Source organism: Sus scrofa, chromosome 6 (genome assembly GCF_054392235.1).
Source record: "Sus scrofa isolate SSC_HxYL_T2T_F1_AM1 chromosome 6, Sscrofa_HxYL_maternal_Yorkshire_Landrace_v2.0, whole genome shotgun sequence".
NCBI lineage: Eukaryota > Metazoa > Chordata > Mammalia > Artiodactyla > Suidae > Sus > Sus scrofa.
The window spans coordinates 85,104,632-85,132,071 of NC_139388.1; the positions used below are offsets into that span (position 1 = coordinate 85,104,632).

At 54.9% G+C, this 27,440-nt stretch overlaps 1 protein-coding gene across 11 annotated transcripts in view; it reads left to right on the forward strand.

Annotated features, from left to right (window-relative positions):
* Positions 1-804: 804 nt before the first annotated feature.
* Positions 805-27,440, forward strand: part of EPHB2 (EPH receptor B2) — a 199,738-nt gene continuing 173,102 nt past the window's right edge. For 4 of the 11 annotated variants that reach the window (XM_021095499.2, XM_021095500.2, XM_021095501.2 and 1 more), the window contains exon 1: positions 1,366-1,608. In XM_021095499.2, coding sequence (XP_020951158.1) covers positions 1,548-1,608 — 61 coding nt within the window. In that variant the 5' untranslated portion in view covers positions 1,366-1,547. Of the gene's footprint in view, positions 971-1,365; positions 1,609-3,135; positions 3,328-3,514; positions 4,618-27,440 lie in introns of those variants that run through there. The other 7 variants (XM_084963279.1, XM_084963281.1, XM_084963284.1 and 4 more) reach the window with 4 other exon arrangements.

Here is a 27,440-nt window from a genome sequence, read left to right on the forward strand (position 1 = left end):
GCAGTCTCTTCCTCCAGGCAGGCCTTCCAGGATGCTGCCCATTTCAGTTGGACTCTTGAAGCTTCAAAAGATGACCCACTTTTCCAAACCTTAAATGGGGTCTCAGAGTCTGTGGTATCCTTTTCTTGGTATGAACCATAGGGTGGGCCTGAAGGGAGGGGATGGCTGGGACGTTTCAACAGTTTGTGGGACAAAGGGAGAGGAGAGGTCTGGGTGGCATAGATGGAATTTAAACTATCAGTTCCTCCACTGGGCTCTTCCACTCACTCCACAGGGCGGAAAGCTCCTGTTTCAGTCACTCCTGGTTAAGTCTTGCTTGTTCAGAGGTGAAGCTCCCAAAGGCCAGAAGCCCTGCCTGGGTGATTCCTGGAGCCGCCCTGCAGTTCGCCCACCATCCGGCCTCAGCAAAGCCCCGTTAATGATGACGGTGATGAAGGCTGTCAGAGCAGGGATGGAACAAGGGGTTATGTCCTCCCTGAGGGGACAGCCACAGCACAAAACCATGGCTGCACAGACAGGTCCATTCCAGGGGAGGGGTGGCCGCCTCCCCAGACACCCTCCATCTTTACCACCCCAAACTGCATCGGGAACCAGACGAACAGAGAGGGAGAAATGCAATGTACAGATGAAAGGGTCTGCAGGGAGGAGCTCGTGGGCTCGCTCAGAACAAGCCAGGGAGGGTAGGCCTGGGGTCTGCCTGCCAGGGCCCGGGCCCGCCCCTGCCGGAGTGACCCCCACCCCCCACCTCCCCAGGCCCTTGTGTCAGCGCCAAGGCCCACTCTCCCAGGCGGAGGCCCCAGCCCAGCCCCAGCGCCTGGGAAAGCCGCCTGTTTTGTTCCCATCTCCACTACCCACCCACCTCCCCCCCACCTCTTTTTTCTTCATTCATTGCAGTTCGGTCCCTTTCCGAGCCGCAGGGACCCGGGTGGCAGAGCTGAGGCGAGGGGGTGGCACCCCCCGGCCCTGACAGGTAGGGCCAGCCCCACTTTGGGCAGCCCCTTCCCCCGCCCTCCCCCCGGGTCCCCTTTCCCTGCCCCTGTCAGCCGCGCCAGACGCTCTCCGGCTTTGCAGCATTCAATAAAAATTCAGAAACATTTGGGCTGAAATCGCTGCTTTATCTGGAGGAGCCACAGCGCCGGGAGAGACCACTGCTGCGCAGGGGGAGCCAGGGGTCTCCGTCGCCCCGACGCGCGAGGTGTCCGCGCTCTGGCGCCCGCGCGGCCCCCGGGTGGCCCCGCGGACGCTGGGGGCTGGGGCTCCGGGGGCGCGCGCGGCCAGCTGGGGTCCCGGGCGCGCGCGGGGGGCGGTGTTCCGGCTGGGCTCCCCCCGCGCCCGCGGCTCAGGTGGGCCGCGCCCAGCGCTGGCGGAGCCCGGGTCCCCGTTCTGCCCGGGCTGGATGGCTCATTCTGCTGGCTGCGCGGTGGCGGCGGTTGTGTGTGCGCCGCGCCTCGCCGCTCCCCCCGGCCCCCCGAGCCCGGGGCGCGCGCTCCCGCCCGGGCCGCCCGGGCCCCGCGGCGCCGCGGCCCGAGGCTCCGGGAAGCGCAGCCATGGCCCTGCGGAGGCTGGGGGCCGCGCTGCTGCTGCTGCCGCTGCTCGCCGCCGTGGAAGGTGAGCGGGGCGGGCGGGCGATGGGGGCGGGGAGCGGCCGGGCACGGGCGGCCGCCGGCGCCCACCTCCGCCCCGCGGCCCGCAAAGTTTGCCCCGGGGCTCGCGCCGGGCGCAGGTGGCCGCGGGGAGGTGTGTCCGGCCGCGCCGGGAGGCGCGGGCCCCGCGGGCGCCCGGGAGCGGCGGGCGCTGATTGACTGTGCCAGGAGGAGGCGAAGGGACCATCTTGCCGAGGCTTTGTAGCCAGCCCGGCGAGCGCCGCCCAGGGCCGGGGGCTGCCCACGCGCGCTCGCCGCCCCCGGCCCGCGCACCCCCTGCGCGCGGGCCTGGCCTTGCTCGGAACCGGGTGGAGGGGCGCCGGCCGGGGGGCCCGGCGCGCAGTCGGGGCTGGAAAGTTTGGCAGGGAGCGAGGGAGGGAGGCACTGCGACTGGCCGCGGTGGGGGCTCCGGGTCCGCGCCCCCGGGATGGGATCGGAGCCCCGAAGAGCCGGGACTGGCAGAGTAGAAGTGAGAGCGCCAGCCCTCCGCGCTGGTGCCTGCCCATCGCCCGCGGCGTACAATGGGGTCCCCTCCCCTGGAGGGCTACGGGGGGATGGGTCCGTGGGCATCTTGGCTGCGCGAGGTCTCCGGGCACCCCTGCCGGCCACCGCCCCGCTGGCGGCAGAGCTCAGCGTGGCCGCTGGAGCCCCGGGAACTCTCCAGCTGCCGCCGGGGCCGGACCAGATGCTCTTGCCATGTGTTGGCCTTGGCCAGGGTCGCTGGGCCCTCTCCCCATGGCGTCGTGTGTTGGTCCCACCCGACCCCGGAGGGGACAGGGGTGGCTTCCAAGTCTCCTGAGCCAGTTTGCTCTGGAGGGAAAGTTAGTGGGGTCTGGGTGTGTCCACCAGAAATGGCTGAGCCTGTAGGGCAAGAAATGAATATGAATAATGGTTCTCATGTGTACTGCACTTTACAGTTTTCAAACCGCTTTACAGTTTATGAAGTACTTTACACTATATGCGGCTCTCTGTGGTTTACAACGTGCTGCACAGTTGACAAGGTACTTTAAGCTTTACAAAGTGCTTTCCCACCCACAATTTTGTTGGATTTCCCCAAAATAAGTCTTCCACGGAAGCCAGGTGGGGATGATTCTTACTTCCTTTTAATAGAAAGGGAAACCAAGGCTCGGAGAGTCAGTGTCTCTGCAGTGGTCGTTGGGTGATGAGAATAGAAAGGGATCTGAAGTCTCTGAAGCTTGTGCTCTGTTCTGTTTGCTGGGGTCGTCTTGTTCCTAAACAGAGTGACCTCTTCCAGGATTCTGCCACCATAGGGCTGAGGGGGTACTCTCATCTCGGGCCATTTTGGGGTGATGTGAACCCCTTGCCCTCTTGCAGCTCAATAAATGCATACATACGAACGGAAAACAAACAAAAACCCGGACTGGACCAGGCATGGAGGCCTCTGGGAAAGGCACGATGGGGGAGCCTGGGCTCTAACTTTAGTTTCTCTCTCAGTAATGAGTGCTTTAGTGACCACAGTTCAGGAGGTGGAGGGGTGTCCCTGGGTGGCAGCCATAGTTTCTGGCACCGAGGCAGCTGTTCTCCGGCTCCTCGAGGATTTGGCGGCTGCCTGAGGTTTCCCGGAGTGGGGCCATGGGGGCACGGAGGGTGCTACGGGCCCTGGGTGTGGAGGGCAGCCCCTGAGGCCTGGCCGCTGGCGGGAGCTCCCTGGAATATGGCTGAGGTACCACTTATTAGCTCTGGCTTTGGGGAAATGACTCATGCGTTGGCCCGCTATACATTGGGATGTTTACAGTATTATGGGGAGCTTGGCATAAATATTGCTATTTGGGTTGTAGTCAGCGGTGCTGGAGGGGAAGAAAATTGGCCCCTCTCACGTTGGAAACGGCTTGGGTGTGTTTTTAATTACTGTGAGGTAGATGGAAGGGCCACGTCTGTCCAGCCACGGTCCTGGCCGGGAGTGGTTGGAACCTGGTGGGCTCTGGCCGGACTGGACCCCGAGCCCTGGACACAGGGCTGATGGGCAGCTGACATCACAGGAAGGGATGGCTGCCTGGGCTGCCGCTTGGGGGGCAGGGTGGGAGGAGGGCTGCAGTGGGCACCCCAAACCTTGCTTTAGACTATTCCTTCGCCTCCGGGGACACTAAGGAGTCTAGTTCATTAAGGGTTAAGAAGGAGCTGGCCTCCTGGGGCCATGGTGTGAGGTGGAGGTCAGAGGCCCCACTTCTCATTTACTGGGGGACCCAGGGTCAGCTCCCTTCCTTAGAGGGGGCTCAGTTTCTCTGGATATAACATGCCCGACCTACCCTCTTCGGGTGCCATCACATGCACCCCACCGCCCCTCCCAGAGCCTCCGTTTTCTCCTGTGTCGAGTGAGGGTCATCACGCCAGTCCCGCCTGTCTCCCAGGCATGTTTGTGAGCTTTAGACCCAAAACGGATGGGAAAAAGTCACCTTGAAGAGACGTGTGGCCTTTAGGGGACGGAAGATGGGGATGGGCAGTGCTGCTTGTGACACAACTCCCAGAAGAGACAGGATCCCCTGGGAGCAGCGCGGTCTGTGGAAACAGATCTGAAGCTTGAGATGATGGGAGGGCAGCCCTGGGGACTCCTGGTACCCAGAGACATGTGGCCACCACCCCTTGCCCTTCCGCCTCCTTGTGCCCTGTAGTAACAAGGCTGTCCTGAGCATCAGGGACTAGGAAGTCCCCAGCCTTTGAGAGAGGAGAGGGTATGTGTGTGATTTTGGGGGGTTTCTTTTGGGGGGGTGGGGGTGTAGGTTGGGTTAGGATGGTGAGCATCGTGTCTCCTCCAAACCATGAGACCTTCCAAAGGAAACCCAAGCCTGGGGCACCTGGAATGGGCACATGAGGAGCATGGAAGTGCCCTGGGGACACGTCCCACAGAAGAAGAGGCCAGTGATGATGGAATCCAAAAGCTGAAGTCTAGAGAAAACCAGACTCCTCCGTGCATTTGTTCTTTGGATTTCCAAACAGTCACAGAGCTGCTCCTCGAGTGAGTGTGGTGCTGGGCCCTGGGACGGGCGGGGAGGTAGGGGACAAGTGACGGGGAAACAGTTGGCAAGGTATAATGTGATAAGTGTGTTCCGAGGGCTGCCAGGACGAAGTTGTGAACCACCTGGGGCAGCAGAAGCTGTTGAGGATGGAAGACGATTGCCTTGTTTCTCATGGCTTTCCTCTTTGCCTCACTTTCTCACTTCCCACTCTCTCTGCCACGACACCCTCTCAGCCACCTGTCACTAATGAACTGTGCTCCCTCAAAGTTAAGGAAGTTGTGTTTGGGACCAAGAGGATGAGGGGAATCTTGCCTGGAAGAAGAAAGCGTGTGTGTAAAGACCCAGACGCATGATCAGGTCCTTGCTTGGGTGTACCTGAGGGAGATGGGTGCCGAGGGCAGCAAAGGGGGCAGGAGGCTGAGAATGGAGAGCAGGGCTTGGGTGGAAGGCTGAGGAGCTGGACTTGATGCTGAGGGCAGTGGGGAGCTCTTGAAGGTTCTGGAGCCATTGAGGGAGCCATTGGCTTTGGGATGGTCACTGCCTTCTAGTGGGTGGGCTGTTTAGGTGAACCAGACCTTGTCCTGCACAGTCAAGAAAAGGCCAGCTTGTCTGTGCCTTGCTAGACTGTGAGCTCTCTGAGGGAGCTTGTTTGGCTCATCTGTCTGGCCACAGTTGTGGTAAAAAAGAGCCCTGTTCAAATGCCGTCGCCCAGAGGCCTTCCCTGATGACCTCCTGTGAAACAGACCCAGTTCAGACACTTTCTGTCCCTCCTGCTTTGTTTTACTTCCTAGTACCCACTGCCACCTGAAATGGTATCAGAGATCTGTTGGTTTCCTTGCTGAGTGTCCTTCTTGCCCACTAGACTCTGGGAGGGAAGCGGTTATTAATTTGCCATGTTTGCTGCAACAGCCCAGCGCCTTGAACTCGTCTCAGCCGCATGGGTGGCCAGTAACTGAAAGAGTCAGCTAAGGAACGTTGAATGAATGAATGTTGAGTGAATGAATAAGTGAACATATCGCACTGGGTTATACAGTAAGTTTCAGGAGAGTGATACAGGGGTGGAGGAGAGAGTCATCTGGCCACAGAGATGAAGGAAATCTTCCCAGAGGAAGGCAGAAGGGATGGTGTGAGTGGGGATCCAGGATGCAGGAAGTGCCTGGGAATAATGAAGAGACCCGTACAGCCAGAGCTAAGGGTTCAAATGGGCCGGCAGCAGCTGTATGCTAGGCAGGTCTCCTTCTTACAGGGGTGGAGGGTGCCTGCCTGCACCCTCCCCCAAACACTTCTTGTCTCCCCCACCCCCAGCCCAGCCCTCTGCTGGACCCGCCTCTTGGGCATTCCCTATCTAAGACCCAGCGACCTTCAGTGGGATTAATTTAGAATTGGTTTTCCTTTTATGTTTATTTCTCCTGCTTCTCATTTTTAAAGGAGGCTGCTTTCATGTATTCCTCTTAGCCAGGAAATCAGGGCTTAGATTTAAAGCCCGAACGCTCTAGAATTCAAAAGCCAGTTGACTTATTCATTCATCCATCCTTATATTTTAAAAGAGTCACCAAGCACTTCCTCCATGTCAGGTGCAGGGGTGGGAGAAGGGGTTCTGCCTTTGCTGGGAAACAAGGGCAGTCGGCTTCACAGACAGGGTGGAACAGAGGAAAGGCGCAGCCTTAGGGGCAGTCAGACTTGAGCTCGAATCCCAGCACTGCACACCGTGTGCCCTGGGCCAGGAGCTAGACTGCATTGCCTCAGGGGTTCCTGTGGACACTACATAAAGCCAGGCTCATGGCTGTGGACAAAAGAGGCTGCTCTCAGCCCCTCCAAGGTCCTTATCCTGGGAAGGCCTGGGAGTGTGGTCAGTGGTGGCTGTGTCCTAATTTGCTCCCCCTTGGGGAAGATTTTTTTTTTTCTCCTTTTTAGGCTTGCACCTGTGGCATATGGAAGTTCTCAGGCTAGGGGTCCAATCAGAACTGCAGCCATTGGCCTACACCACAGCCACAGCCATGCTAGATCTGAGCCCAATCTGTGACCTACACCACAGCTTGCAGCAACAATGGATCCTTTAACCCATGGAGTGAGGCCAGGGATTGGAACCGCATCCTCATGGATACTAGTCAGGTTCTTAACCCACTGAGCCACAGTGGGAACTCCTGACCCCCTGACTTGGCCCTTAGATTGTTCAGGCAGCAGATCAGCCCTCAGTGTCTCCCCCAACCCATCACACCAGGCTCCCAACTGCCCCCAGCCTTGGGATGGCAGCCCCACAAGTGTGGGCAGGCCCAGAGCCCCCATCTCCACCTCCTGCTTCAGGGCCCTGTCAGGGGCAAATACTTGGTTCTTGCAATGGCAGCCAGTTGTGTGTGGTGGGGGGTTTTCAGCTGGGGTCCACAGGCCTTCTTAGTCATGGGGCTCTGGGATCACCCTGAAATTATAGTAGAATGTTGAATGTTAATATGGGTTTTCTTAGGAAGAGGGGCCTTAGCTTTCGAGATTCTCAAAACAGTTGTGAAAACACAAGCCTATACTCAGGCTCACAGTGGGGGGCCTGAGTCCAGTGGCCCCGCTGCCAGCCCCTCTGCCCTGCTGTGGCCCTGGTCCCTCCTGGGGGCTGTCCTTACAGGTGCTTTTGGCCCCCTCCACTTCTTCGAGGTTTTGCATTGGCCCCAAAGCAGGGGGCAGGGGGTGGTGTGTGCAGGTTCTCTGGGCAGCTGTGCTGGCTACTCAGCAAGGCCCAGGGTAGCAGCTGGTCAGCTCTGCCTGCCCAGAGCTCAGCTAGGTGCTTCGTCTGGAGCTTGGACCCCTGCATGCAAAAAGACCCCTACAGGAAGGGGCAGATGGAGCTAGCTGGTGACAGGAGGCCTGGGCTAGAGAAGGCAGAGGAGCTCGGCTTCCTCTGAGGCTGGAGGGGTGAGATCAGGATGACCTCCTGGCAGAAGTGGACCTGGCCTGCACCTCTGACCAAGGGCCCCATCCTGTCTCGCGGCCCGACCTGCTTGCCTGACTTAGTTGGAGATTGGGTAGCTTAGGATCGAGGCCAGGGATCTGTATTTTTAACACACTCCCCAGGCCTTTCAATTGGGCAGGCACATTTGCTCCCCAGCGGCCTAAGATAAAACACCGGACTCCTGGGAAAGAGGAAGAGAAGCCTCAGCAGGAAACTGGAAAAGACTGAAATGAAGTGAAATCAATCAGAGTTAGTGCCCACCAGCCCATTCGGCCTGCCTGCTGGTGAACCGAGGAAGGCTGGGCTGGGCTGGGCTGGGCTGGGCTGGGGGGAGGGTGGGGCAGAGAATATTTGCACACCTCTCAGGGGTGGGGGGGCCCAAGAGCGCAGCTTCCTGATTGGGATCAGCTGTCTGATAAGGCTGCCTTGAAAGCATTTTAGGGTTTTAGGACCTTTTAAAGCAGGTGCCTTCCGGAAGGTGGAGGGGGGAGACACGTCTCCTGAGCACATCTGTGTTCCCCGGAGGGGCTTTCTTAGCCCACCTTTGTCTGGGCTGTGCTAAGTGAGCTTCCTGAAGCCATCTGTAGCCCTGCTGCAGCCACTGGAGATAGGGGTGTCCTCAAGGAGGAGACGTCTGCTCTGTGGCCTTGAGCAAGTGATGTGCTCTCTGAGCCTCAGTTTCCTGTTCTGTCAGCTGGAGATACGGCCTGTTGGTGGCCCGTGGGGAGGATTCAGGGAGAACCTGTATAAAGTGGCCAGCAGAACAGCCTGACCCGTGTCTGGGCTGGTATTTGTCAGTTGTCCATTGCTGTGAAATGTCAGCACCCTACTCCTTGCCAGAGGACTTGCTCCTTTCTCTGAAATCCCAGAGCCCTTTGGCCAAGCCTGACCACTTTCTCCCTTGCTTCATAAGCAGCATAGCCTGGGGGTTACAAGGATGTCTGAAGTCGGACTGTCCCTTACTGTGTGTCCTCTGGCCGGTTACTTAACCTCTCTGAGCCCTGGTTCCTTCATCTCAAAAACAGGGATAATAAGAGTTCTTGAGAGGGTTGTGAGGAGTGAATGGTTTAATCCATGAAAGATGACACAGACTGAGTGTGTATATCTCTGTGTGATGAGCACACAGTAAATATTAGCTGTGGCTGTTTTTCGGTACCAGTGGGAAACCAGATTTAGGGTCCAGGGACATGGGTGCTATTTTACTAGAGGACTCTGCCTCCACTCCCCTTGCTCCCTCTTCACTTAACTCCAGGAAAAAGCGAAAGATACAGGTGGGGTTTTTTTGTTGCTTTTTAGGGCCGCACTCATGGCACATGGAGGTTCCCAGACAAGGGGTCAAATCAGAGCTACAGCTGCTGGCCTGCGCCGCAGCCATAGCCACGCTGGATCTGAGCCACGTCTGTGACCTACATCATAGCTCAAGGTAATGTCAGATCCTTAACCCACTGAGTGAGGCCAGGGATTGAACCCACAACCTCATGGATGCTAGTCGGATTCGTTTCCGCTGTGCCACGATGGGAACTCCCAAAGATACAGAAGTAACTTCTGAGTCTGACTCTTGTTGAGTAGATGGCGGGCCCCTCCAGCCTGCCCCTGTAGTTCCCTTTGAGGTTTTCCTTAAGGGTCCATACCCACCCCAATTCGGCCCCCCTAATCCCAGAAAAGGAACAGGATCTTCTGTGGCTCTGCCCTCCTTCTTGGCCCTGTGCCTGCCAGCCACCAGCTTCCATATGTGATAATGATAACAGCTGCCTGTTCTCGTGCCTGATGCTCTGCTAAGGGCATGGTACATGCCGTCTCATGTAGCTGCCCCGACACCTGGTGGCTTTGTATTACACCCATTTTATAGATGTGGAAACCGAAGCTCAGAAAGTGACTTGCCCAAGGACACATAACTAGGGAATGAGAGGCAGTGATTCGAACCCAGGTCTGGGGGGCTTTGAAGCTCATGCTGTTCACTGCCACGCAAGCGACCTCTGGAATGTACCTCCGGGCTCAGAGGAAAGGCTTGGCTCTGGCGGGGGTCTCCAAGGCAGCCATCCAGCCTCTGACTCCATCAACATCCTGAGATAATGCAAGCGGGAGGGTTCTGGAACTCACAAACCTGCCATAAAAATGCAATCTCTGTCATAATGGTCAGAATAATGTTGTTGTAACTTAGACAAATCGAGTGTTAACTCATTGCATTGCGAGGGGCGACTCCACAGAGAACTGGGGCTATAGAACAGTTACAGGGCCATCCGTAGCTTGTATTTCTAAACCGATTAGCTCATCAGCTTTTCACAGCCACCCGGTAAGGGGGCAGGAGCCACGGGTCCCATTTTAGAGATGGGGAAACTGAGGCCTGGGGGGAGAACACAACTCACCCAAGGTCAGTGGCCAGACCGAGCCTGGAGCCCACGGCCAGTCTCAGTGGCCCAGAGATCGTCAATCTAATTTGAATTCTTAGCCAGCATTTTAAAATCAAGAGCATTTACAGTGAAATCCTGTTCCTGGCTTTGTGAAAAGTCAGACAATCTGGCTTCACGAGGCCCACATTCCCACATGGCCACAGTTGGCTGGAGCCGAATAGTGGCTGCCTCTTCAGACAGAACACGTGAACACGGGGGTAGCTCAACACCAGTTTGCATCTCTCATTTGTGTTACTTGTCTGGCTCTTGTAGGGTTCAAGTTTGCCTCCGAGATCTACCCCTGTGTCTCTGTGTGATCGGAGGAAATTGTTTCTTCTCCCGGGGCCTCAACTGCCTCTTCTCTAAAATAAGGAGGTGGGACCCAGTGGTTTCAGAGGCCCCTTCCAGCTCCAAGATCCAACACTCCAGGCAGGGGAGGGGAGAGCTAGAAAAGTCCAGGGCTCTGCCCCGGGAAGTTGCTTAGTTATCTATTGTGCCTAATAAGCCACCCCAAGATTTAGTATCTTAAAACAACTGTGGTTTGTTATTTCTCCCGATTCAGTGGTTGGTTGAGTTTCACTGGGCATTTATTCTGCTCCATGTGGTGTCAGCTGGGATCTCTCATGGGCATGCTTGCACTCAGCTAGGCTGGGCTGGAAGGCCCTGCTGGGGAGGGCTGGCAGGCTGCCCCCCCCCTCTGCCTCACTCCTCAAGATCTCTCACCCATCCTTAGTCCAGATGGAGCTGCTCTCTGTGGCGGCTGGCTCCCAAGACAGTAATGTAGAAACTGGAAGACTTCTTGAGGCCTCGGCTGAAATGTCCACAAAACGTCACCCCTGCAGCTGGAGCAAGCCACAGAGCCATCTCAGATTCATCCCAGGCTTGTGCATCCAGTTCAGGGAGAGCGGAAATAACACTGGCCTTGACTTTCTGTTCAGTCATTAAAGGGAAGTACCGCTTCCTGCTAAGGGTTTACCATACACCTGCCTATGTGTTGCCTGTAGTCTTCAGCAAGTATTTGAAGGTGACGTTCAGAGCTCTGTCCTCCACCTGCCCGCTTCACTGCACACATCACTTCGTACTCTGGGCCAACCTGTGGTCCAAACTTAGCTGTAGGCCCCCTTCGTGGGAGGTGGCTTTGTGTTTAGCAACAGCAGGTAGAGCTGGTGGCCACACTGGGAGACGACCTGCCCCAGGGAGTTTCTAGTCTAGTGCAGGGTAGGGGTAGCAGGAAGCCAGAATCCTCACTTCCTACCTCTCTTCCCTCCTCTCCCACCCCGTGCTTGGTTCCCTACATTGGCTTTGCATGCTCTCTGCCTCTCCTGAGAAGACAGGGTCTCTCCAGTTCAAGGTCATGGCCTGGAGTAGGTCGCATCACCCCTCTGAGCCTCGGTTTTCTTATTGCCACATAAGGAGTCGTAATTTAACCACCTCAGAAGGCTGTGCCAAGGAGCAACTGTGTCCTTCATTCAACTATAAAAGAACCTGTAATGGTGTGACTGTGGTTTGTCACTCCCGCCTTGGCCGGGGGCCACTGTAGAAGCAGGAAAGCCCTGGAGGAAACCAGAATGTCTAAAGGTATTGGTTGGCCAGTTGCTATGAGATGTAAGTGTGAGCCCCAGATTGGCCCAGAGCACATAGTGAAGTAAGTGAGTGGGGGACCCCGAACTCTAGGCATCCCCTCCAAAGCCGTGTGGAAGACTATGGGCAACCCCCAGGCAGATTTTCTGGTCAAAGCATCGGCAGGAGACAGGGCTTTTCTTTGCTGACTGACAGGAACCAAACCTATACAGATACTATCCATACAGATAGGAAACCATCAGAGTCCTGGCCGGAGACCCCAGCCTCGCGAGCTGGCCAGGTTGTGAATTAGTGAAGTGAGCTGATTGCTCCACAGATAGCAGTGCCCCACCCACCCCCGGAGAGGGTGTGTCGTGTCTAAAGAAGGCAGGTGCTGCCCACTCCTGACCATGTTACTGTGCCAGGATCAAGGCTTTGCCAGATTTTCTGATTTCCAAGTTCTGATGTTTGTGGAAAAACTGGTTTTTAAATGTTTGCTCGTTTTATTCTAAAATACAGTCCTGGCCAAACCAAATCGTGTTTGCTGGCTGGATTTGGCGCACTGGCTGGCAGCTTACAATCTCTAGCTGAGGTGTTTGGGGGAGAGACGTAGCGAGGGAGTTGCTACCTCCACTTTTCAGATGGAGGCGTTGAAGTTCAGAGAAGTGAAGTGACTTACCCAGGCTCACACAGCCCGTAGGTGGTGAAAGGGCCTTGAACTTCCCTCTGGGGTTTCTGCTTGCTACCTTCCAGAACAGTCCAGGAGCAGAAGCTCCTGCTTGTAGGCATCTATCATGTTTGAACGCAGGGAGCATATCTTCCTTTAGTTTCTCCTTTGAGGGTAGAGTTGGTGGAATGGAAGACACGTGGTCTTGGATTCGAACCACGCCGGCTTGGACACTTACAGCCTGACCTTGGCCCTTTTGACTCCTTTGAGCCTTAGCTCTTTGAGCCCCAGTTTCTTCCGTGGTATAATGTTAGAAAAGTTTCCTGGAAGAGGTGGCTTCTAAGATGCTCAGGAAGGAATAGCCGAGCAAAGAGGCAGCAAGGCAGGCATTCCAGGCAACGGGACAGCATCTGCACAGATCCGAATGGGAGGCCCATGAGTGCAATGTATTGGGGGAGCTGGAGAGAGTCCTGTGTGGCTGAGAACAGGGCATGCCAAGCACCGGGGTGGGGTGCAAGCTGCCTGGCCCCAGCAGGGAGAGAGCGTGGGGTCAACATTCCCATTATGGCGACGACATATGTCCACAGCACCAACTTGTCACTTGGCCTGAGTCCATGGGAAGCCGGAAGGACAAAAAGCATCTGAAACGTGTAAGTGGGGAGAAAGCGGCTTAGCGCACAGTGGGATGCGTCCCGCCTGAATGGGGCTTCTCCGCCTCTCACAGGGAGGCAGAGCCTGGGAACAGCCTCGGCCAGAGCCTGTGGGGCCTTTCTGGAACCCACGAAAGGCTGTGGCCCAGGGAGTCTGTTCAAGTCAGGGCCCTGGCCGGTGTGTCCTCTTGCCCGTCCCCATCAGTGTCAGCTGTCACTCCCCACAGCCTCAGATGGCAGCTCCCGCGGCTCTTGGGAGAACAATCGAAAGCACTCCTGAGATGCCAAGGAGGCCCTGTCACTGGGTGTCCCTGAGCCGCCCCAAAACCCAGCCACACCAGCAAAGCTTGGGACTCCCTTCTGACCGGCCCCTTCTGGAGTTAAAGGGTTCCGACGAGGCCAGGCCCCTTGGCCTGGGTCCAGGGACATAGGAGAGGCAGGAGACGCTGGAGGGGAGATCTGGGACTTTGGAGATAGGCAGACTGTCCAAATTCTGGCTTCTCCACTCACCAGCTGTGTCACCTTGGGTGAGTCATTTCCCTCCTCGGCCTTGGTTTCTTGTCTGGAACATGAGGATAATATCACCTGCCCCATGGTGGTGTTTCGGGAATTCAGAGAGACAGTGTATGAGAAGCAGGTGTTTACCCAGTCCGTGTTAGTCTCAGTTCCCAACCGTTCAATGATTAGTAATTGTAGCAGTAATAATAATAGTAGCAACTAGCGTTTATTGAGGGTTTAGGTGTTTGCTATTGTTACCTACATCCTGGAGACAAACAAAATTAAGGCTTAGAGAAAGTAAATAATTTGCCCACGGTCATTCAGCCAGTAATGGTGGAGCCAGAATTCCAATTCAGGCAGCTTGACTTCAAGATAGATCAATTACTTTCCTTCTTTTAATCTTTCAGATATACAGGACATTTTAAGGTGTAGGAAACAGCCACACATCCTTCCCCGAGATCCAACAATTGTGAACATTTTGCCACATTTGCACCCCTCTTGTACATGTGTGTGTATATATATCTGTGTATTTTTTTCTGAACTATTTGAACATAAATTGCTGACATCAACAAACTGATGTTGATTGAGAATTGATCCATATTATGTCTAAGACTTAACAGCTATATGATTGGGGTTTTTTTGCCACATCTGCAGCGTGAGGAAGTTCCCAGGCCAGGGACTGAACCCGTGCCGTAGCAGCAACTCATTGCCACACCAGTGACAACACCAGGTCCTTAACCCACTGTGCCCCCCAGGGAATGCCTTAACTGCTGTTTCAGATTACTTTCCTGGCACACAGTAGGGCTTGAATGTTGGCAGCAGCTGGGAAGAATCGCTGGCATTACCTTGGCCTGATCAGAAGCTCCCCCTGTATTGACCTCATTTGGTCCTTGCCGTGGCTTAGAAGGGAACTGGTCGTGGTGTCTTCATTTTCAGAGGGAGGAAGACAGACTCAGAGATCGAGGAACTTAGAGCAGAATGTGAGACTGGGGTTTGCACCTGAGTCTACTCGACAGCAAGGCCGGATCCACTTTTCTCCCTTTTAGGTTTACGCCTGTTTCAGCCACCAGAGCACAGGCCGGGGCGGCACGTGGCAACTTCACTCCCAGCTGTAGTTGGGCACAGCCCTTTCTCTCTGGGAATCAAGGGAGAATTATAGAAGCCAGTGGGCTTGATGAAATTGAGGACCAGCCCACGGTCCACATTTAATCAAGTGCTTATGAGGGACTCAGGTGTCTAGGGATTTAGAGCTTCTAGAATCCACCATGCTTATTCATGTTGCTCCCTTGCCTGGGTATCCTTCTCACCTGCTTTCTCCGGCTAATTCCTGCTGCTTCTTAGGACCAAGCTTGAGTGTCTCCTCCTATTTGAAACCTGCCCTGACCTCTCTGATCCCTCCCCCTTCTGTGTATAGTGTTGAACTGCCCGTGGCGGCTTCTCTGTTCTTGATGGCCCCTTGTATGTACCTCTTTTATATTGCCTAGGTTAGACCATACTGGGTATTGTGTCAGTAGGTCTGGTTTACTCCCCAGCCATACTGGGAGATCCTCAGTCATACTGGCTGAATAGTGTACAATTGGAGAGGTGAGCAGTTGGGTAGGAAATTGAGTGATTGATGGCTAGATGGATAGATGCTGAGTGCCTGCCTGGATGGTTGGATGAATGATGGACAGATTGAGAGATGGATATAGGAATAGAGAGAAATAGAGATAGAGAAGGGATGGTTTGATGGGGATTGCATGGGTCGGAGGGATGGTTAAATGGGTGGATGGATGGATGGTTGGGTGGATGGATGGATAATGGCAACATCGTTGCCTGTTTTAGATTGTTGGATATATGGATGGAAGAATGAACAAACAGGAAAAACCAGAGTGCATTTCTCCCCCTCAGATTCCCTTTGGCATCTAGACTGTGATATTTCCTTATTTTCCACCTTCTGGACTTAGAGAGAACTGGCAAACAGCACACTCCCCAGGTTTCAAGAAACCTTCTGAGCCACTGACTATGGATTTGCCAAAGTTTCTGCACTGGGGAGTTCCAGAGAAGTTGGCCCCCAAAGTGAATTTCTGTAAAGTAAATCCTATTTTCCCATTGACTTGGTTCACACTTTGGGAGCTACTATGTTCCTGCTGTCAGGGGCTGGTGCTCTCCGAGGCTGGTGACAGGTGGGGGAAGAGCTGGAACTCCCGGGGGCATCAGCTGCCCTCAGCTTCCACTCACTCAACCCTGAGAGAAGACTGATGCTGGCCAGGAGCATAGGAGCTTGGAGCCAGGGGGAACAGATTTGGCATCTGGTCCCAGAAGCCTTAGCTGCCAGTAGGATACTGTGTTGCTAGGCTTCTGGGATAGCACACTCAGCCTCCTCCAGGCTTACCCATTTCCATTCATCTGTCCATGCATCCTTCCGTCTTTCCCATCGTCCTAGCTTCCTTCCTTCTATCCATCCATCCATGCTTTCTTCCGTCTGTCTGTCCATTCAGCATTCATTTCTGAAAGCCTCCGGGATGCTGGGGGACCCAGAGGGGAATTGATCAGAATTGACGTTCTCATGTCAAAGAGTTATATCTCAGAGTGATAGGCGATGTCTCCTTCCTCTTCCTCCTTGTCCATCCCTTCTTTTCCTTCCCCTTCTCTTCTCTTTCTCTTCTTTTCTCTTCCATTTTCAACATCATCATCATCATAGCAGCCTCTCACCATCGAGTTGCTATTAAGGACTAGGGACCACACTAGCTGCTTTTCTGACATGTTCTCATTTATTTCCCTCAACAACCCTGCCTAATAGTTACTAACAGTGATTTTGCCAATAAAGAGGTTTAGAGATATTCGATGATGTGATCGATACACACCTGGGTGTGAAATGGAATTTGTTGAGTGCAAAGGGGAAATGTCTTCTAGCCTGGGCAGGCGGAAGGTGTATTTGGCCAGGTAGGACTTTTGACACACAGTGAATGGATGGAGGGCGTTCTTAAAAGAGGGAACAGCTTGAGGCTGGAGAGGAGCAAATTTGTAGAAGTCACAGTGAATGAAGTTGTACAAAGGAAAAAGGGTGATGAGGCTGAGTCAGGTAAGAGAGGCCTTGAATGATAAGCTATGGTGTTTGAACTTGATGCTGGAGGCGGTAGGGAGCCAGGGAAGGAAATCAGACGCAGGGAAGGATGCAGGAGGAGGTCACCGAGGCTGGTGTGGAGGGAGGATACAGAGTGGGGAGAGGCAGGCTCCGGGCTGGGGGGGGCCGTGTGGGTCTGGCCGTGTGGGTCTGGCCTGGATTAAGCCAGACCCTGGGTGCAGGCTAATCCTGCCCACTCTGGTCATGGGAGAGGCGGGAATGTAGGGAACATACTGGGAGGGGGGCTGGAATGACGGGGATCCTTACAGAGTGAACATGTCAGGGAAGGTAGCTGCCTGGTCCCTTGCTCCCCTCCCGGAAGCTCTCCAGCTTCTCCAGGGAGCCCCCAGGAGCCTGCCCCACCCCCACCCACTTCACCCCTTGGTGCCAGTGAAATGTGGTGGGCGCCTGGCTGGGGCTCGGCAATCCCGCAGAGCCTGGGCAAGCCCAGCAGCACGCCAGGAACCATCCCAGCATGCAGGGAGGGTACTAGACCTGGGCATGTGGGGACACGGAGGCCCATAAGGGGAGAGTACCTGCCCGGGGTCACACAAGGCCAGCTGCAGGCCTGGAACTAGGTCTGTAGCTGCTAAAAGTCTTTCCAACAGAGATAAGACCTTTCAAGCCCATGGTTCCCTCTTCGAGCAGTAGAGATTTGGGTGAATAATTTAACATCTGCCTCTAGCCCTTTAGAGAATATGATGGGATAAAAATAAATGATGGACATCTAAAAACTGACTTAACCATTCTGACCTTCAGCTTGCCCTTCTGTAAAATGGCAATAGTGATAGTGACACAAACAAAACATCATTTAGTCATTGTCCTCCCCATAAGAATGTCAGCTTCGTAAAGGCAGGGATGTTTGTCTCTTGTTTACTAGTGTTCAGCGTGGTGCCTAGGACGTAGTAATTGTAATCAGTTTCATTCAGTTATCAATGAATGAATGAATGGATCGTGTACGGGCTCCCTCCAGTGTGCCAGGCACTCAGCCCTTTCCATGTCGAGTCCTCCCTAATCCTCACAACAACCCTGTGGGTAGGTATGATTATCCCCACTTTACAGATGAGGAAACTAAGGCTCAGAGAGGTGACACAGGACTTGCCCATGGTCACAGGGTTCCTGGGTGACGGGACTGAGAGTAAAACCCTGCTCTGGAGTTCCCAATTGTGGCACAGCAGAAGTGAATCCAACTAGTTACCATGAGGTTGTGGGTTCAACCCCTGGCCTTGCTAAGTGGGTTAAGGATCCAACCTTGCCGTGAGCTGTGGTGTAGGTCACAGATGCGGCTCAGATCTGGCGTTGTTGTGGCTGTGGTGTAGGCCAGCGCCTGTAGCCGATTCGACCCCTATCCTGGGAACCTCCATGTGCTGCGGGTGTGGCCCTAAAAAGACCAAAAACAAACAAACAAACAAAAAAAACCCCCCAAATCCCCTGCTCTGTGTGGCCTTGCAGGCTGCACAGTTGCTAGAGTTGAATGAACACTGTGGTGTTTGGGGACCTATTTCAGAGCTTGGCACAGTGCAGGGGCTGGCTGTTTGGTGTTCCTTGCCCCGTTCTTCCCAGGTCCCTTCCATGGACCTCAGTTTTCCCATCTTGAAAGCTCTGGGGCTGGATTCTGATCTTCTCATGGTCCTCCCACATGGACCTGCCACCCTCAGGAGGATGCTCTCGAAGCTGACAACTCTAGATTGTTCCAGGGATTGTGACCAACCCTTACCCCAAAGGGAAAAGACCTGGAGGTTTCTCCACACTCCCTCCCTCTCCCAGGACTGTAGCCCCTCCGTGGTCTCGCCCCTTGCTTCCCGAGGGGCCCCAAAGTGGCGTCCAGACAGATCCGCCTGGATAACCGCACCCAGAGGCCTTCCGGGAGGGGCGTGTTCCCCGCTCCCCGACGGCGTCCGTCCCGAGGTGCGAGGCTCCAGCTGCACGCGGCGGGCCGGGCTGCTGCTCTGTCTGGAGCACTGCTCAGAGAAACAAACACAGCTGTGTTTATTCCAGAAATTACACATCCTGATAATCTGCTCACTCGGGGTAATGCCTCCCAGTTAGGATCACAGGGGGAGCCAGGCCGAGTTTCCTGAATTTCTGGGCAGATTTTAATTCTCTGTGACAACTGTGCTGTGAGGCAGACAGACCTTGGCCAGCGGGTAGACCTCAGCCAGCGGGCACCTCGACTGTTACTTTGGAAGGTTTAGTCCTGAAGATGATGGGTGGAATCACCTGGGCATGAGATGCCGGGAGGAGGGGACCTTTTGCCTGACACCTCCAAATCAGGAGGCTTGAGCCTGATGCCCCCTGCCCCATCCCTGGCCACACTGAGACAGAGACACAGGGACCTCTTTTAGGGTAACATGACCTGGGATTGGATTTTGAATCTAATCATACTGTTTCTCTAAAGCATTTCCATGACCTCCTAGTGCTTTCAGGATAAAGACCCACCCTCTCCAGGGTCCAGAGGCCCTCTTAGTCTGGCTGCTGCCCATTCTCTGGCCCATACCCCTCACCCACCTCAGTCTAGCACTCTCCCCCATTCTGGCCTTTCAGTTCCTTACACCCCCTAGGCCTCCTCCTACCACAGGGCCTTTGCACAGACCGGTTCCTCTACCTGGGACACTGTTCCCCTCACTCATCACCTGGATGACGCTTACCCACCCTCTACTTTTTCAAAGACGTTTTCCCTGAGCTCTTAAAAGCTCTACAGGCTGATCTTTTAAACTCATAATTGTACAATAATTAATGTTATTTTTTTGATTCTCCCACCGCTCCTCTCTCTTCTGCCCGATTATACACCCCACAAGAGCAGGAACTGTGATTCAGTTGCTTCATCACTAGAGGCCTGGGCCTCTCATACTGCCTGGTCCGTAGGAGGTGTTCAGGAGCCATGTGTGGATTGGGAGAGAAGGAAGCAAGGAAGGCATGGTTCTCGGGAGAAGTGAAAGGAGGATACGCTTCTGTTTATTCTTTTGGGTGACAGTTGGCAGAGTGCTGTGACATCCATCATCTCCCTTTAATTGAACAGACTGGTATTGAAGTCTGCGGGGGACTTGGCACAGGGCCAGGCCCCAGGGTGGGGGGTGGGGATCCGAAGTGAATCAGGCATCACGGGTCTTGCCTTCGGGAGCTCGCGCGCTGGATGTGCACAGCCCCCTGGGAGGAAGGCCCGCTGGGATTGTGCTTCTGGATGGACGGATGAGGCTTCTGATACACAGCGAGGGGAAGTGGCTTGGTGGGGCCACTCAGTGGGTAAGTCCATTCATCCGGTGGACATCAAGTCTGCCGACCCTTCCCCGCCTTCTCTCTGACACTCTGATGGGTGGTCCTAAGGGGTCCCTGGCCTCTGGGGCCCTGCAGCCAGCCTGGTGCCTTGACATCTAAGCCTCTTACCAGCCACGTGATGTGGACGAGTTACAGCGGGCCCTGCAGGCTGTCCTGCCCTGTGGTGCTCTCCTTCTATTTTCCTTCCAAGACTGGAAATACTATCTAGCGAGCAGGTGAGATGGTGATGGAGGGAAAGGGAGCCATGACCAGGACGTGGTTTCTACCTTGAGCAAGGCTGGAGCCGTGGAGAGTTTTGAGGAAAGTGGCAGATCTGACCTTTGGATGGAAAGCATTGCTCTGGCTGCAGTGAAAGGGAGACGCTGGGGGCACGGGTAAGGCAGGGGTCGGGGAGGAGCTTCTGCAGAGTCCAGGCAGGTCGTAGTGCTGGGACAGAGGTGGGGGAGAGAGGGCCTTGGTTTTGCTGGTTTGCAGAGGGTAGGGGAACGGGGCAAGGGAGTACCATGCGTCTCTTCTTGCTCTGACCCATCACCTCCTCCACCTGCCCCAGGAAGGCCCGGTTGGTGTTTGTAATGTGGAAGCATCTGTCTTTGTTTCTATCATAGATTAATAATTTATTGACAGCTCAATCCCCTGGCAGCTGTGTTGGCAACTCAGGCATGTGCTGGACCATTCTGGGGGGCTGCAGGGCAAGGGGGGAGGGCATGGGGAAAGGGCCTGGCTCGGGTCCAGGTCCAGCCAGGGTCGGGACCCTCTGGGTGACTTGGCACAAGCCCCTTCCCCAGCTCGGATGATGGTTTGTCCATCTGTAGAATAGGAGGATGAGACTTGGCACCTTCTGCCCTGGCCACCATAACCTCACGGCCAGCATCCTTAGGTCACACATTTTAAGCACCTGCTGTGTGCTGGGATCCTTAGAGCAATGTGGAGAGGACTGTGCCTTTTTGCCATTCTTAAGGAGATCAGAGTCACAGTGAGAAGACTGGGTGAAAAAGACATGTGTTGGGCCCAAGATGATTAACAAATGCATGGCCAGGGGCTACAGTGGAGGGCCACAGGTTGAGGGGCTCTGCACATGCACCAGCTGGGTTCAAGTCCTGATCCAGCTCTTACTCCATGTGATCGCCCTGGAGCCTCAGTCTCTTTATCTGTAAAATGGGGGTAATAGTTCTTACCTATTGAGGTTGTGACACGTAGTAAGTGCTCCGTAAATGGTCATCATTGTGTAGAACGTGGCACAGAAGCAGAGCTGGGAATGGCTTTGTCCAGGCTATACCCCTGACCTCGTCTGCACCCAAGGAGAATGTGCCTGATCCTTGGTTCCATCAGTCCTAGGGTTCCCCGTTGGGTCTCTTGACCTACAGAGCCAGGCAGCAGTGACCCGGGAGATAGCGCCCTCTAGAGGAAAGGACTTGGCTCCAGGGCTGGATAGACCATTGGCAGGCTGTGTGACCTCAGGCTGGGAACACAGCCTCTCTGAGCTCCAGAGGATGATGTGTGTCCCCATCTGTACCTCCCAGGGTTGCTTAGGGATAAAGCAAGAACCCATTTGGAAAGGGCTTGGAGGGTGGGGCTCAGTGAGTTCTGGCTCCCTTCCACCCAGATGTGTGGGCCAGTTGCCTCCCGGGGGTGGGACCTGAGAGCTGTGGGGCCTGGGAAAGGAGTGGGGGTGGGGGTGGGGGTGTGGAGAAGGTGGTGGGCAGATGCCTGGAGGTGGGAGGCAGGAGGATTTGGAGGAGGGCCTGGGAGGGGCCAGAGGGCAGTTCTAACAGTTCTCTTTAATTTTTGAGAAAACCTTTCCCCCATCTTCATATAATTAAGAGTATTTTTAAAATGCTGTGTTGAAATAAAAATAGACCATTTCCATATGACCTCATTTCATTCCACGCCCCCCAACACACACACACACACACACACACACACGACTTGGATTTTAAGTCTGCTTTTTGTGCCTCTACTAGAGGGTTCTTATTTTTGTGCAACAGGTAAAAAACCCCTTTGTGTTCTGATTTGCAATTGGAGACCCTTTGGGGGCCTTTGACAATAGCTGACCGTGCAGCTGTCTGCCGTTTATAAGGTGTGTTCATAGGCACTGTCTCAGTTGCTCCTTTCACGGTCGTAGGAAAGGAGGGTGTCCCTATGATCTGTCACTTGAAAGCAGGACCATGCCAACTCCATCTTTTTATCAGTAGCATCTGGCCCAGGACCTGGCACATTCCACAAACTCATTAGATGTCAACTGAATATACAGGAAGGATGAGGCCCATAACAGAGGAGAAAACTGAGAGGTAAAAGGATTCACCCAAGTGGATTTTTCTTCAGTTTCAAGCCCAGATTCTCTGTGTGCTTCTCTCCTCAACTGCCTTTCTAGTCCATCCTTTCACTTCAAGGCCAGGAGACCCAGCACCAAAGAGGACAGAGAACCCGTGCTGGGTCCCACAGGGAAGAGTGACGATGTGACCCACAAAAAATAATAACACAGCGTCGACTTTACAAAGTGGGTTCCCACCATAGGAACTGACATACCTGCCGCCTCACTCTGTGCTAATGACAGTGCCTTGTTGAATCCCCCACTCTGAGGCAGGACCCTGTTACCTTTGTGTTATCTTCGTGTTATCTTTGAGATAAGTGACTCTCCAGGAGGTTCAGTAACTTGCCAAAGGCCAGTAAGTGACAGCACTAGGATTTGAATTCAGCATCTTCTGACCCTAAAGCTCATGCTCGGGCTGCTGCATCAGCCTGGCTGGACTGGGTGGGGACCTGGCCGGGAACGCAGGACTCCAGACTCTTGGCCTCCTGGTCTCCAAAAACAAAACTACCGCCAAGAGGCCACCCCCACTGGGAGCTACCGAGTTGGGGGTGGCAGAGCCCTGCCCTGCCCTCCCCCCCCCCCGCCCCCGACTCCGAGGCCCGCCAAGGGTGAGACAGGGGCCTGGTGTCTCTCTCAGGTCTGCGTGGAACCTGGGGGCAGCCGCTGTGGTGGACAGGGCGCAGCCTTTTCAGCAGGACCAGGTACCCCTCCCCTCCCCCCAAGCCCTGTACACTTTCACCCTCTACCTCCACAGTCCTGACTGAGCCCCCCAAATATCCTCATGACACAGGCGGTCAGGGATCCCCAGTCTTCGGATGGAGAAACTGAGGCCCAGAGGTGTGCACACCTCAAGCGTGCTGCAGGAATGGCAGCGCTGCATGTCCCCCGGCAGGAGGAGCCTGGAGAAGCTGACAAAATCAATGCACTCTCCACCTCCCAGGAAACTGGACACACACACACACACACACACATCCTTTTGTATGTAAGTTCCAGGGGCTCACAGATTGAAAGCTTCTGTGGTTTTGCCCTGGGGTGGTGATGACAAGAGGACCTGCTACTCTGTGGCAGGCAGGGTGTTTGATGCTTTACACACACTGCTGCGCTGAAGCCTCATACTGTCCCCGCAGGGTGGGGATGCTGAGGCTCAGAGAGGGCAGCGCTCACTAAGCCCGCACAGCAGGGCTCCGAACCAGTTCTGTTCGACCCTGAAGGTTGTGCTCTTCCCGCAGCCGCTGGCCCGGGGCCGCCCATGTGGCAGCACGTCCCTCAGAGGCAGTTATCCAGAGCCCGGGACTCTGAGGAAGTTCAGAGTAATTCGTTTCTGCCTCTGGGAGAGGCGTGCGGGCTTACCTGGAGGAGAGCTGGGAGAGGCCCGCTTCCTCTTCCTTGGGTCCGATTGGAGGGCCTTGGAGGGCAGACCCTCTCGTGGGTCAGTGTGACTGGAAAAAATCTGCCATTTAAACTGCACTCCTTTGGCTTAAATTATGGGAGTTTATCTTCCCTAAAATGCCCCTCCCACCCTGGACAGCCTGCTGATGGTCATAGGGCATCCAGAGCTCTTTGGGAACAAGTCTGCCCTGAGGTTGATGAGGTCATTGAACTTGGAGCATGTTCGCCTCTTTGCCCTTTGGTAACAGCATGTGGTGAAGAGTATAGGCTCTGGAGTCTGGTGGTCTTGGGTTTGAATCCCGGTTTAGCCACTTCATACTTTGACCTTAGGCTGCTTTTCCTCTCTGAGTCCCAGTTCCCCCCATCAATAAAATGAGGATGAGGGAGTTCCCATCGTGGCTCAGTGGAAATGAATCTGTTGAGCATCCATGAGGACACAGGTTTGATGCCTGGCCTCTCTCAGTGGGTTAAGGATCCGGTGTTGCCATGAGCTGTGTGTTGGTCACATCGTGGCTCAGTGGTTAACGAATCCGACTAGGAACCGTGAGGTTGTGGATTCAATCCCTGGCCTCGCTTAGTGGGTTAAGGATCTGGCGTTGCTGTGAGCTGTGGTGTATGTTGCAGGTGCGGCTCAGATCTGGCATTGCTGTGGCTGTGGCGTAGGCTGGCAGTTGTAGCTTTGATTCAACCCCTAGCCTGGGAACCTCCATATGCCATGGGAGTGGCCCTAGAAAAGGCAAAAAGACAAAAAGACAAAAAAAAATAAAATGAGGATGATGATATGATGCACAGAGGCATGTTGCACCGTGCCTGGCACAGAGGAAGTGCTGGAGAAGGATGGTAATCATAATTACTGTTGCTGTAAGCAGGTGTGTGTGCATGCGTGTGTGCGTGTGTGTGTGTGTGTGTGTGTGTGTGTGTGTAAGGGAACACACTGCCAGCCTCTAGAGGTACATGTAGACAAGTGTCTGCAGGAGGCTGGCGAGGCCCTAGGCCTCCATTTCCTTCTTGGCAAGACTGTACCTGGAGGGGGTTGGGTGAGGAGCAGACAGGCTGGTGGGGGGAAGGCCGGAGATGAGGCGGCGCCTCTTGCTTGGTCGGTGCGGGGGAATGAGGCCCTGGGGGCTGGGCCCAGAGGCACAAAAGCCTCTCCCCTTCAGCTTTCCTCCCAAATAATTCTGGAGCCTGGACAAAGAGCTCCTTGGGGCCCCCTTCCCAGTGCATAAGCAGGGGCTCTATTTAGCGGTCCCCCACCCCACAAACCTGCCTTGGTCACTGTGCTGGCCAGAGCATGATTCCTCGGGGGGTGGGAAGGGGCCTGGGAGCATCAGTGGGGCCTGCGGGCCGCAGTCTGGTTCCCATAGGCCCCAGGAGGAGGCCCCTTCACAGCTTCAGCACGAGGCCCTTTTGGGGGTGGGGGCAGCCTCTGCAGGCCGACACGTTTGTGCCGCTGACACTGTGGCAGGGTCACCGTGCATAAAGGCGCTGCCCAGACCCCGGGCCCAGCCTGGAAAGGGGCTTTCTTGTCAGAGAGGAGCTTTTCTTCCCAGTGCACGGTGGGGCGGCGGCAGGGGGTCACCCGGCCCCGGAGGATAATGGAACTTCGTTGATGGAGACACAGGGCTCAGGCTGCCCCCCACCCCCACCCCTGATCAGAGCTGGTGGGGTTGGGCGGGGGGGCAGGGGGGGAGGCTAGGGAGGCTGGTTGGCTCAGAAATCCTGGCTGCCACTTTGGCCATGGCTCTCTGGGTGGATTCTGAAGGGGAGACACAACCAAGAACTTGGGACTCCCCCCAGAGGCCTCCGGGCATCTGCGAATCCTGGGCCAGTCATCTTGTGGCTTGTTTCCTAGTCTGGTGGCCTTGTGGATGTGGGGAGAGAGCGCCTGGGCCAGAGCCAGTCCAGTCCTTGTCCTCCGTGCTTCCCTTTCTCCCCGGCTATTCTGACTGCTCCCCGACTCCCCATCCCTCCAGCCCGTACCTGACCTCAAGGCCTTACCCTTCCTCTCCTGGACCATCTTAGTGACCTCTCGACCCCATAGAGCATTACCACGAAGTCTTCCAAACTGCAGCACAGATCACACTACTCCCCTGCTCAGACCTTGGGCGTCTCGTCATCTAAACCCCTTGCCCTTTTTTACTAACCCAGCTGCTCGGTGACCTGGCCCCTGCTGACCTCCCTGCCTGTCCTTGTCATTCTCTTTTGTAAGCTCTAGGTTTCGTACATCCATGTCATAAACTCCTGAGCCCCCAGGCTTTTGTTCAGGCCCTGGTTGCTGCAGAGAATGAGTGCCCTCCTCTTGCTTTTCTGTGTAGTGAACTCTTAGTCATCCTTCAAAGCCCGACTCAAATGCCCCCTCCCTATTATATCCTGCTCTGTACCCACCCTCAGCCCTTTAGCCACAACTCTTTTATAGATGACCCTAGGATGCCAAGTATGGCTAATCTTGTCCTCCTCCACTAGACTAGAATGTGGACTTTCTGATCTCATTCCTGGTTGAGCCGCCAGAGCGTAGCACAGGGTCTGTCCCAGCAGGCTCTCAAACCCATGCTTTATGAATGGGGGAATGAATGCATACACTGTCTGCCCATAAAAATAACTTCTTCCTCTATCCTGGAAGCTTTTACAACTCAGCGTGACACCCTCTCAAGACCTTGGAAGTGGGAGGAAGTGATCGTCATGCACAGGCTGTTCTGATGCTTCTAAAACTAGGTAGAATCTGGAGAGAGACGGGAGCTGGGTCTTGAGCCAGAACAAGGTGGCTCTTTTATCAGCCTGGCCCTGAAGAGGTCTCTGAGTTCATGCCCTGCCTTGAAGCAGGGCCCGATGAGACCATTTATAAGTGAGAAACACCAGCTCATCTCAGAGATGAGAAATCCCCACTTTGGAGCCAGAAGGATTCCTGGGGCCCCAGCCTGGCCCAGCCCCCTCTTTGATTTACACAGATGGCTTTATTCACTTGGGAGTCTGGTCTTAGCTTCCCTTCCTCTCTTTCCTTTATCATTTTCTTGTTCCTGAATATGCCTGGCTCTGTCCATGTCTGCCTTGATGATCTTGCCAAAGCCAGGAAACCTCAAATGTTTTGGTCCCAAGCCCTCAAGCCATCAATTGTAAATAACGATCACGGTCATGAGAGTAAGTTTCCATCTCTGAGCCCGCCTGGGTGCCAGGTGCGATGCCAAGCTTTCCTGGTACCTTATTCCATTGCATCTTCCTAACGACTCCTTGTGGTAGGTACTACCATTATCCCATCTTGTACTTGAGAAAACCAAGGCTCACGGAAGCAAAGGAATTGCCCTGAAATCTCCCGGCTAGTAAGTGGCAGAGCCAGGATTCAAATCTGCATATGAATCTTGGACTTTCCTATTCTAGGACCACGCTGCACCCATCCATCCATTCATTTACTCATTCAGTGGCCATTTATGGCATGCATAGGCTCTTATTAGTCATTTTGATCATTTGTTCTTTCCTGGCATTTAACAAATGTTGAGTGAGGACCTACTGTGTGTCGGGGCTCTGCTGCAGAGTTTTCTAGAGGAGATGAGACCTGAGGTTGGCAGAGAGGAGGAGAAGGCTTCTCAAGCTGTGATGGAGGAACTCCCAGGGCTGAGGTGTTCCCCAAAGGCCTGGAAAGGTCAGACCTATGGCCTTGAGGGATGGCATACTGTGGCATCAGCAATGAGCAGGCATGATCAAGGGTCTTGGCTGGCATACTGGAGCATGCTCAGGGTTTCAGAGACCAGAGCTTCTTGTCTCCGCTGCCATGTTTTCCTTCCCACCATGTCACCCCCTCCCTGAGCCTCATGTCTGAAGTGGGCTGACCAGCCCTTGCTCAGCTAGTGATCCCCAGGACTCAGTGAGCTCAGTCCTGTGGAGGGCCTGGCGTGGTAGATCAGACCTAACGCCATCTGGGGATTTCTGGTGTCACGTGCAGATGGCCCTCGAGGAGTCAGAGTCAGAAGAACTGGTCCAGGCCCACCTGGCACAGCAGCCCCGCGCCGGAGCTGAGAACGGAACGCGGGCCACCCTCCTCCCAC